The sequence below is a fragment of the Atta colombica genome, unplaced genomic scaffold, assembly GCF_001594045.1.
Source record: "Atta colombica isolate Treedump-2 unplaced genomic scaffold, Acol1.0 scaffold35, whole genome shotgun sequence".
NCBI lineage: Eukaryota > Metazoa > Arthropoda > Insecta > Hymenoptera > Formicidae > Atta > Atta colombica.
The window spans coordinates 296,881-308,720 of record NW_017259459.1 but is presented as its reverse complement, the minus strand read 5'-3'; the positions used below and the strand labels follow the sequence as shown (position 1 = coordinate 308,720).

The following is an 11,840-nucleotide window of genomic DNA, read 5'->3' as shown; positions in this document are numbered from 1 at the left end:
AGTAATATTATTATTTAATAGTAATATACATAATATTAAAAAAAAAGAACTTGTCTATACTAGTTAATAAAAATGACTTTGTCTAAATGAGAAACAGATGAAATACATGATTCATTATTGATATTGATTGCGTCACTGTATTGATTCCGTCACTAGACACGGAAAGAATTTTTTCTTAGAATTTATCTTGAAAATATGAATATAGTCGTGAAATAACGTTATTTTGAAGAATTTTAATATATTGTATCAGAACTATTACATTTAGGATAAATTTTGAAAGAAAATTCTCTCCGTGTACTATTTATTTCATTCAAACGTATTTCTTGAAAAAGAAATAGAATAAATTTCTCAGATAAGCGATATATTACATAATATATTACAAATCTTTATAATATTATATGTATATCACGTATAATTTTTATAAGACTAATAAATCTATTTAATAATTTGTCTTATTTAATTGACGGATTATAGAAACAAATCAATTAAAAAAATATATGAATAAAAGTTTATATATTTTCATACTTTTAAAATTTTACTATTGTTAAATATCAAGATTCAAAATTGTTCAAAATTCAAAATAAAATAAAAAGAATTGATAGGCTCAAAAGAATAAATCAAATAAAGATAATGCCTATAAGAGCCAAAACACAGGATGTCCGCGTGTAAAATATTCATTTAATTATTAGATAAAGTATAGACGTTTCGATTCTAAACAGTAACAGCTTTACATCACATGACACGGCTACATGTCATTTAATTCGATTTATAATTATATGTTCTATTCGTTTATTATCAGCGTTTTTCATATTTAGTAATTTAAGTGAATTGCGATATTGAGAAGGATCCGCAATAGGCGAAAAGTACTTCAGCTAATAATTAAATAAATATTTTACATGCTGACATCCTGTGTTTGGCTCTTATAGGCATTATTTGATTCAAAATTGCTTTTATAGACATGGCTTTGATTTATCACTTCGTATTTTAAATACGTGATTAGTAATTCTATCACCGAGATTATTATTTGAGTAATTCAAGCGCGTACAGAATGACATGTTATACCTTCACGTGATATCAATGCTATGTATACCATGCCTGGATCGCATTTCGTTAATTAAATTTACAAGTATCACGGTCTAGTAAAAGAGTAATAATAACATATGAGAGTGATGTAATTTTCCATTGTTCAAGTATAATTTTCTCGAAATGAAGATTTCTGTAAAAACATGAATGTTAATCTATTTTTGACGTACGTATTTTTTTCACATATTAGTTCTATTCTACTTGCAATAGAAAATTTATACAATTATCTGTTTATTATACAAAACATTTGCTGAAACTAAAGATTACAATACATTGACATTTATTTTAAGTATTGTTAAAAATAACTTACAAATGATTAGAATTACTCACTATTGGAAAAGTTGTACCATGTGTCCAACACTGTAACAATGACAAGAAGAATATATATGTTGCTATTGCCTTTGAAGTGAAGAATTATTTCTTTTGGTAAGGTAGTACAATTTTGAACGTTATACAACTCTAAAATAAAATTTGAATTCTAATTTCGAGAATCAAGTTTGGTTCTCATTGTGTAGGATACTAGTCAACAAGAAAAAATCAAGCGCGTATCTTCAAAATTGGATTATCAATTCAAAATTTTATTTGATTCAGAATTGTATCATGTTCAAAATTGTAGCATCTTATCTTAAAGAAAAAAATATATTTGGAAAGAACATTCTTTAAAAGGTTCTCACCTGTTTGATATAAATCTGCGGGTACATTGTCCAGGTACGTATCGCGTACTATTATATTATTTTTAACAAACGGATACTTCGTGACAAGAACAATGAGAACTACGCACAAAATCAGCGTGATCAGAAAAATCCACTTTCGGCGCGAATAGTATAAGTTCGACATTTGCCTAAGTACGTGTTGGTAGTTAGCGTTGGTTTGCATCTCATCGGGAAATGTGTGAAAAGCAATACCGAGTTGTTTCTTCTACGCTACGTAGCCACGAGCAAACGAAATGCGATTCAACAGGAAGGCTCTCACTTATGCGCGGCTTATCATCAACGTTAAACATCGTTTACGCAGTGAGCGGCAGATGTTCGCACTGTTCGCAGACAATTTTTTTTTGAGAGAAAGAACTAACAGTTCTCTGTGACATATTCGTTTATAGCTATTCGGCAGTCTAAACATTTTTTTACGCGCTATTAGCAATATAAATGTAGCAAAAAATTAAGTTCTAGTATAGCAAAAAACACAGTTTCTTTGATAAAATTTTAAATTATCTTGTTTGCTTACATAACACTTTACGAATTCATTGAATTTATAATGACTATTATTGCGCACTACTGAGCATACGATAATGAGTAAGTTAATTATTAGATATATATCGAATACATAGTTCCATCTAAAATTTAAATTAGTATATTTTTTTACGTATTTTACGTATTTTAAAATTGACCTTCACGAAAATCGAATGGAATAGAAAAAAGAGACACAAAAATATAAACTCTGAATTGATAAAAGATCGAAAGATTTTTAACACAATACCATGAAATATTCATAACTATATAGTTATACACACACACACACACACACACACACACACACACACACACACTGATGAAACAATATAATATATATATAAATACAGCACCATAAATGTTGCTTGAGAATTCCTTAATTCTCCGACAAAAAAGTATGAATATTCTGTAGTAAAATTTCAATACATCAAGATAATTTGATGACTAATCGAAAATCGATAAAAATGTTAATCAAGACTAAATAAAACGATTAATTGAAACAATATAGATTCAGTTTTGAATCTAAAAAGTTCATCTAAGTCACGAAAATTTTTCATATATATTTTTTTTAGACGTTAAACATATAAAATATGATTTAATATACGTTACGTATAACTATAAATAAATAAGTTACGCGATAGTTTCTATTCATATTATAATAAAACACATCATGCGTTTCGCATTATTCTTATTACTTACCTTTCTCTATTATTCTTAAAATTATAACATATAATTTTCAATTTTTTCCCAGATAGACTAAAATGCTTTTAAGCGACATCGTTTATGTATTCTATCAAAAGTGATTAATACAACATTTTCCCGCTGCATCTTTTAAAACTTTCGTTTTGTACGTTCTGCCAAGGTCATCATTGGATTGTCAATTATTGTTCGACTGGACGTACTTCTGTCGAATCTTTTACACGTGCTCAAAGAGCATATCACAAGTTCTTTAAAGGGTCAATATCCTAAATCACGATAAGACGGTTGCCTAATAATTTCACAAGGAATCCTTCGTTTCGTGGCACAATGTACGCGCGCGTGTGGCTAGCCCGATGCTACGGTAAACTAGAAGAATATTGTGCGGCTTCGATACGCGAGATAAATTTAGCATGGGCGTTTACGTGAGCGTGTCGTGTCACGGTTCGCGAAGCAACAGTGAACAAAACGGCACCGTTCACAAAAGATGACGCTTTCGGACATCTCTGAAATGAAAGACACAGAAGGAGAGAGAGGCTCACCGCTCGCTGCCGTATTCCGACCACGAATATCAATGAATGCCATCGGCACTAGGCTTGAAGATACTCTTTGAAACAAGTCTATCTGTGTAGGTACACGTTTGCCTGTGTGATGTGCTGATATGCTTATACAGGGTGTTCCAAAAATAAATGAATTTAATTTAATTTAATTCTCGAGAAGCGGTTCGCCTGATAACTGATTACGACAGATAATCTATATGAATTAATAATGGAATTTCTACTTATTATAGACTAAATTTAAATTTAAATTTTTTAAATTAAAATTTAATGCTTACGAATCCCTTTCTTCTTCAAAGAATATATCAATTATTATTGAATATCAATTATTATTGAATATAATTGAGAAAAGAAAAGAAAATACATTTATGAAATATAAATAAATAATTTTTTTTTCTGTATGGACTTTTATAATTTTTTTATTGATGCTATGTAATTTTTAATCAAGTTGGAAAAGGTAAAATAAGTAATGCACAACAATTTTTTAAACAAGGATGAATTTGATATCCGTCAGTTATTAATAACAAACTCTTTTTTTGAAAAATTTTTCTTTAAAAAAATATCTTTAAAAAATTTTTTTAATATTGACATTTAAAATAATTAATAGATAGAATAGAAGTATAGAGTGAAACATTTGAAAAAAACAGGAAAATAGAAATATTTGTTTATTTGCTGTTTTATACGAAATGAAATCGCTAAATGACACACATGTGTATCTGGCACATGTGTACTAGCAATTATGAAAATAATATAATACAGTCTCACTATACACATGCTAAGCACAACGTATATGTGAAGTATAAAGATTAATTCCTTCTCAAGGTGGATTGACTTATCTATTATTAACGAATATTATTAGTGATATTAGACATCGGCATGTAGTTTCTGCTAAGAGCAAAAATACAATGCGTGAAGAACTACTTCTTTATATAAGAAAAGCATCGCGTGTGTATTTTTGCATGCATTGTGATGACAAATACATGAATTGAGGAGTGTATCACACACATTTTTTTCAATCTGCATATTATGATAGATATCCGGCGTTTATCTATATAAGCGATGTAAACACAATAGCCTGAAAGATTCATTGCTAGTTAAAATCAATTGTTATATTATGATTAACCCGATTGTGTAATGATAAGGACCTAATCGGGATGACCTTAACAAGGTATATCTTATCTAATCATGTCCTTATGGTATATTGTTAATTTCTAATCAGGTAACTGATAATATTTCAAGATTGTGCGAATTTTTCTTTCGTTGCTAGTAATGTTTGCAATTTAAACCGATAAGAAGAAAAAAATGAAAATAAAAATCATCTTTTAATCTAATTATTTATTAAAACATCTATAACATTATATATATTAAATCTTTATATATATTATATATATTAATTTATATAGAAGAGCATTGACATTATCGACCGTTTTTAATCATCCAACATGAATATTCAAGAATAATGCAATAATTAATTTTTTACTTTGTGGTTATTCCATACTTCGTAAATGTGTATATATATTCTATTAAATTACATTATATATTTCTGTAAAATTTCATTTTTCTGTGAATAAGAAACAGTCGATAACGTCAATGCTCTTCAATTATCTTGAATTATGTAGAGAAATTATTTAAATTTAAAATTAATTTTTTAAAATAATATTTCTTTAAAATAATATTGTCTAAGTTTAAGCGCACTAAATATATGAGAAACATATATATATATATATATTCCAAGATCTTTATAAATTAAAGAAAACGCTAATCCTGTTTTTATGTAAGATGCAACATATATTGATTTTTCTGACTATTACATATTTCTTCTATAATTGAAGATGATTAGCAATTGAAGATACATAAATTATTTATTAATCCAAAAAACTTCCAGATCTAGAGTTTATTAACATTCCTATTTAGCTTTACGTAAGCGAAGAATACATTTGAAATAGAGACTAAAAGTGAATTGATTTAAACGTTTACGAAACGTTCGATAGGATGGACTTCATCCAACTTCAAATGCAACATCGGAGCGCGCTGGTCTCGAAGACGATATGCCATTATTCTGTCGCATTCGCCACTATATCTCCTTTTTTTTCTCGGTCGACAAACGTCATCGGTTCTCGCCACAGTCATCGACAGCAACGGCAACGGTGATCATCACATGATTTTAGACGTTGTAGCGCTGCTGCATCGTTCGTTTCGAACATGGCCGCGGCGGAATGTGAAACGAAGGAGGGCACCTCAGCGGACCTGTTGAAAACGCCGGTGTTGTCGGACGAGGCCGTTAACGTAATCCAGAAAGATGAGGACTCCGGCATTCCGCTGCAAACACCCTGGACCTTTTGGCTCGACAAGTGAGAGCAAACGCGGTGATTTTTTTCTTTTTCCTGTTCCACTATGCGATGCATTCCAATGCGATGGTGCATCTCGATCTTATCGTGGTCGCTCTTGACATTGTAAACGACGCTTGCGAGAAATGCCGTTAAAAAATCATCAATCCAACATCGACGTTGTTCTTGATCACTGTTCTTGATTTCCCTTTATTTAAATAATCCAACGTGCAGATACGCGCAAAATTAATTTACACATTACGTTTTCATAAATGCACATTATTCTTTTGTTTTCGCAACTGCCATTGCGTCACAGAGGAAAAATTCATTCGTATATATTCATATTTATGTGTTCTATTAATAAATTACGATACATGTATTTATCACTATCATTCAAAAGAATTTTATGCATTTAATTATACAACTATACAGAATGTTCCAAAAATAAAATCAATAAATAACGTTGGATATAATAAATAATATGTAAGTTTTTTCCTCTATATATCCTCGACGTGTTAAAAATTCTTATCTTTCAATGATTAAGGTTTGGGAACGATATGAAATCCGAAAAAATTATATTCGACTATGGATAATCTTAACAAACTCAACAATTTAAAAAATATTTTGAAGCTGTATATCAAATAAGATGTGTGAAATGGATTGATGTCATGGAGAGGTACTTTGAAAGATAAAACATGACATTTTGTTATCTGATATATGTGTTGTTTTATTGCTGCAGTCCGAGAATTTTATTATCAGACTATATACGTATAACTAAACAAAGAATAAATAGTATTATTTTACAATTTATGTAATTTTATCTGTTTCATTTTAATTGAAATTTCCTATTATCATTTACTGAATTTGGAGAGACTTATATCTCAGATGCAAGAGAGAGGGAGAATCAAATTATTCCTATCATAAATTTAAATACGTCGCTAATTCGAAACAATTACTAAATTGACAGAGCTATCCCTGGTACAACCGCTGAGGAATATAAAAACAACTTGCAGAAAATCTATACCGTAGATACCATTCAAACTTTCTGGGCAGTCTTTAATAATATACCAAATGCCGGGGACATGCAGGTATGATAAAAAATCTATATACAGAAAAATTTTTTCCTTGTATATTTTATATTTGTTGTAATTAATTTCGTTAAATTATAATGAAAAAATTTTTTTACAATTTAAAAATATTAATTTTATTTGGTAAAAATAGTTTTATTGGTAAAAATAGTTTTTTATTTGAATTGTTTTAACAAAATGTTTATATATTTCTACGAAAAAAAAACTCAATATTTTTCTGTTTTATTTTTCTGTGTTATTAACATAACAAGTCTGCGTATAATAAGAATAAATTGATAGTGACAAAAAGTTTTATCATTCTCCTATGTACATACCTATACATATATATCATATATGAAATTTTTACTTTAGTAGTAAAACTTTTATTCTGTATGTAGAGTGTATTTTTTATCGTTTGTAAAGTAGGCAAGATTATTATAGACGAGCTATATTTAGAATTGACATTAATTATATTATTGTTTAAATTATATTATGTTATTTAATATCTAGTTATACTATTTGGCACTGTATTATGATATATTATCATAATATTTGTCATTTAATTTGTTATTTATATTTCACAATAAATTATTTCTTTTTGCCGTCAGGTTAAATACAGTTATCATTTAATGAGAGATGACAGATATCCTTTATGGGAAGACAAAGTGAATCAAAAGGGTGGTACCTGGAGATTGAAGTGCCATAAATATGATACCGTAAATATTCTAATACATTTATACGAGCACAAATTTTTATTCAGATAATCTTCTTATTTCCCTGCACATAGAACTTTAAATAATTGATTAGTTTGTATGATATTTGGTTTTTTAGGAACATGTGTGGAAAGAAGTAGTACTTGCAGCTATTGGAGAGCAATTTGTTTCAGATGTGGCGCAGGATGATGAAATTTGTGGCGTGACTGTATCTATTCGTGATAGAGAGGATTTCATTCAAGTATGTATGTCATGAATCAAGTAGACAGAAGAATTTAAAAAAAAAAAGATAGAATTGATCAGATAGAATTAAAAATTATCTTTTTAGATTTGGAACGTAAACGCTGATCTAGTATCAAAAGCTACGGTTTTATCCAAAGTTCATTCTCTAGTGCCTAACGTAAACTTCTTGGGAGAGTTTTATAAACGTAAGTGCTGATATTCTTGTATTAAGAAAATTTATAATTAAAAAATATTTCTTTTTTAGCTCATAAGTCCAATCATGCATACGGGAGACATTAAATATACAGCAACATTGTGATGAAGATTATATTGAATCGTTAAATATATTATATTATATAAGATTATATGACAATTAACGAACATATGTTTACGTGATGTATAAATAATGTTCATATTGTCGAATAATATGGAAGTCCCTTCTGTATTCGAAACACAGAAGATGTGCTGAAGAGAGAAAGAGAGTTATCATTATATATATGTTTTAAAAGTTTGTTACTTGTGAATTTGTTTAAATGCGTATTATTAAATGCATTACGCATTGGATTCGATATCTTGTCGAATCAAATTGCTGTTGTAACCGTTTTACAAACACGAAATATATTTTTATATTTACTATGCGCGTCTGTATTTATATTCTCTCAAAACATAATTTTAAATAAGAGCGCATAACATTTCGAGATATTACCTTGATACAAGTGTATCCTTATTTTCGTATCCTTATAATCATAGTCTACACTTTATATAAAACATGGGATGATTGATTATTGATTAGATCGATTGAAGTGTTTACGAAACTTGCAAACCGTGTTTTCTTAATTCGTGCATATTTTATATGTATGAATTACACACCTCTATATAAGAGTGTGCGTAGGAAGGAGGATGTCTGGCGCCTGCCTCCTGTTGTGTTATTAATTATAACTCATTATCTCCACCTTTCAAAATTTATCAACAATACATCAAAAGTAGTATTTAAAAATAAGATTGAGAACAAGACCGTTAAATATATTTTCTATTACTTTAAATACGAAATGCCACGGTCTGAATGTTAAGATGTTGAACTATTATATATATTCATATAAATGAATTAATATATAAATGAATTTCAGAAATGGTAATTGCGTGCCGATATGGTTGTCGTACTTTCAACGCAATCAATCTGAAATAGTATTTAAGATTCTCAAGGAAATAATGTAAAATCACGCGACAAGATGATTACGCGCGTCTGTTAACATGCAGATATTAGATATTAACCTTGAATTTGATGAAGACCTGGAAAATTTGATAAAGCCCTAAAGAAAGTTTACGCGTGGAAAAGTACCATATAGATTTTATCCGTTCTGCGAATTATTTTACATTAACTTCTCTGCTTGTAATTTTTTAATTCGAGAAAAATAACTTACGATGAGAGCAAAAAGTATTCAAGATAAGAGCAATAAGCAATAATACAAGAAAATTTATTATGAAAAAAGTATTATTTGTAGAAAATAAACATTAATTAGCAATTTTATACCATGAATACATTCTGTTCTAACATATATGAATGAGCTTTGCATGTATTTCTAATATAAGCTAAATTTCTCGACTTTTTGAGCATCCAAACAATGGAACTTTTAATTTTCGCTTATTTTTTAATATATTTTCTATAATTAATACACATCTTTTTGGTATATATAACTTTAAGAAACATACAGTCTATTTTATACTTTATGAATAAATTGTTAATTACCCAGCAAGAAATTATCATCAATTCAATATCGAATCGACGTCGAATTGGTGTTGAAATCATTGTATCGATATCGATTCGACATCAATTCGATGACTCATTTCTCGCTGGATAATATTTAATTTTAAAAAATAAAGTTTTTTTAAAAAATATTTCTTTGTATGAATACTTTTTTGCACTCACTGTATGTGAAATATGAATATTTTTCTTGGATAACATGCTTATCAATATATTTTAATGTAAAGAATGTGTGAATCGGGATTATAAGAATTAGCTTGAAGTTGAAATTAGGTGGAGGAATGTGGTTCTGTCTCATATAATAGCGAGAAACCGTCTTTATTTTCTCTGCAAAGAAAATAGAGAATTTTTTGTCTGGATCAGGTATTATGAACTAAATTTGAATGACAAATGCTGGAGTTTCTCTGGAGTTCTATTGAATTCCTTGAAGCATCTTGAAAAACAAATTTTAATATTTACTATTAATCTCTCTAGAAAACCAATAACATTACGCGACTATTTGGCGCCGAGTTAACATTTTATGGCTCCTCGATATTATTCATGTTGACGTCAACAGGAGGATGCCTCTCGAAGATAAAACGTAAGTTCGTTTAAGCAGTCAATATCTATTAGACAATAATTTTAAATCAGATTTCAATTATGTCTCTAATTTGTATTTTTCAACTTTTATATCAACAAAATGTCACAAAAAAACATTAAAATTCGATCATTTACACTGTTTATACGAATTACTTTTACGTTAATTAAATACAGTGCATATTACACATTATTTTTTTTTAAATTTATTAAAGTTAAAATTTAATTGTATCCAATTATATCTAAAATTACATTTCAAAACGAGATTGACATGTTTATAATGCCAATTGGCAGTATCTGCGAATGAAAGTGTAAGAAAAGATCGTTTATCTATTAACTCGTTTTATCTATTAACACACTTTTATTTTCATTATTTAAGCGATATTTACGAGTTTTACGAGATAGAAAGTTTGACCGTTAAAAAGACAGGTAAAAAGAGAATTCCTTCTAGCTAGAAAATATTGACTTAGCGTTTCAATTTAGTGTTACGTCGAGTGGATTAAATTTGAACGGTCTTACATACAGAACCGGAACTATTCCGTGATGAAAAAAAAGAAACAGATATTCATCGAACACGGTCAGCCTGCGAAGCGAGTCTTCTCTTTCGGTTTTGTGATATACGACTAAATCACGGCGCATCGTGGCCTTGCACACGGCCTTGCCGTACAAGAGGCACGTGTACACGACTGCGTGGGCGTAAATGTGGACATTAGCGATATCGCGAATGTCTGTCTTGCAAGGGAGAGATGACACGGATTCGGAGTCTCATTACTCCTGTGCATAAAAGTTTCTCCCGCTTTCTGACTCATCGTCGAGAATTATCTTCAAATAGCAACTACTTAGTTATTCTCATAAGAGTCTCAGCATTTATAATCAATCCATCACTAAACCACTTCCTTCTGCTATGAACTATAATTAGCTTTGAGAATTTTTCTCATGAATTCAGACATTATGTAATTGTAATTGAATTGCATAATTTAATTCTTATTTGAAGCTTTTTGCTTCTGATAATCATACAGAGCAATTTTAAAAGTATACTGTGATACACATATATTAAGTATAATATGATTAAATTACGTATATATTAGTTTTTTTTTTATCATGCGACTGACTTTTCCTCTTGGAGGAAATTTGTAACATAAAAGATTGATTCTTATGCGTCATTTTTTATAGAATAAAATTTGATATGTGCAAAAATAACTTCGTGGGAAATCTAAAAATTACAGTCTCCTAAAAAAGAATGTAAATACTGATATTATTCCAGCTTCAGGATTGCTTCAGGATTTTAAGACCAGCTGTGCAGCTTTGAAGAACTGGAAAATATATTTAATCATTCATATATAGAAATATTAGGTACCAAGATCCGGTCTTGGTAAACTATTTAGCGCTCTTTTATTTATTTGCACTATAAACGCTTCTGTTTATTCACAGACGATTTACCTGTTTTATCTGTGTTGAGAAGAGAAAATTAGACATTTTAAATTGCTGGGCAGATTAATTCCAACCACTGCTTCGACATCAGATCAATCTAGCACGCGCCGTTCATTATAATTCAACTATAACTGTCTGACCAAGACCGTCGGTCCAGGATCTTCTCGAGCAGAATGT

At 29.3% G+C, this 11,840-nt stretch overlaps 2 protein-coding genes across 3 annotated transcripts in view; one reads left to right on the top strand and one right to left on the bottom strand.

Moving 5' to 3' along the window:
• Positions 1-3,611, bottom strand: part of LOC108690707 (protein Star-like) — a 5,892-nt gene extending 2,281 nt beyond the window's left edge. The window contains exons 1-3 of one of the 2 annotated variants that reach the window (XM_018198135.1): positions 3,012-3,611; positions 1,758-2,116; positions 1,414-1,443 (exon numbers count right to left, since the gene is read on the bottom strand). In XM_018198135.1, the coding sequence (XP_018053624.1) occupies positions 1,414-1,443; positions 1,758-1,959 (232 nt within the window). In that variant the 5' untranslated portion in view covers positions 1,960-2,116; positions 3,012-3,611. Of the gene's footprint in view, positions 1-1,062; positions 1,144-1,413; positions 1,444-1,757; positions 2,117-3,011 lie in introns of those variants that run through there. The other variant, XM_018198136.1, reaches the window with a different exon arrangement.
• A 2,064-nt stretch (positions 3,612-5,675) lies between these two features.
• On the top strand, positions 5,676-8,528 carry LOC108690716 (eukaryotic translation initiation factor 4E type 3-like). The gene is made up of 6 exons (XM_018198152.1): positions 5,676-5,916; positions 6,860-6,980; positions 7,568-7,675; positions 7,791-7,913; positions 8,001-8,100; positions 8,160-8,528. The coding sequence occupies exons 1-6, from the start codon at positions 5,768-5,770 to the stop codon at positions 8,192-8,194; spliced, it is 636 nt and encodes a 211-aa protein (XP_018053641.1). The 5' UTR covers positions 5,676-5,767; the 3' UTR covers positions 8,195-8,528.
• Positions 8,529-11,840: the final 3,312 nt, after the last annotated feature.

Excerpts from the sequence above, each read along its gene's own strand:
- LOC108690716 (XM_018198152.1), top strand. The coding sequence starts at position 5,768 with ATGGCCGCGGCGGAATGTGAAACGAAGGAGGGCACCTCAGCGGACCTG. Across the intron at positions 7,676-7,790 it reads AGTGCCATAAATATGATACC|GAACATGTGTGGAAAGAAGT; the intron begins GTAAATATTCTA and ends TTGGTTTTTTAG. Across the intron at positions 7,914-8,000 it reads ATAGAGAGGATTTCATTCAA|ATTTGGAACGTAAACGCTGA; the intron begins GTATGTATGTCA and ends TTATCTTTTTAG.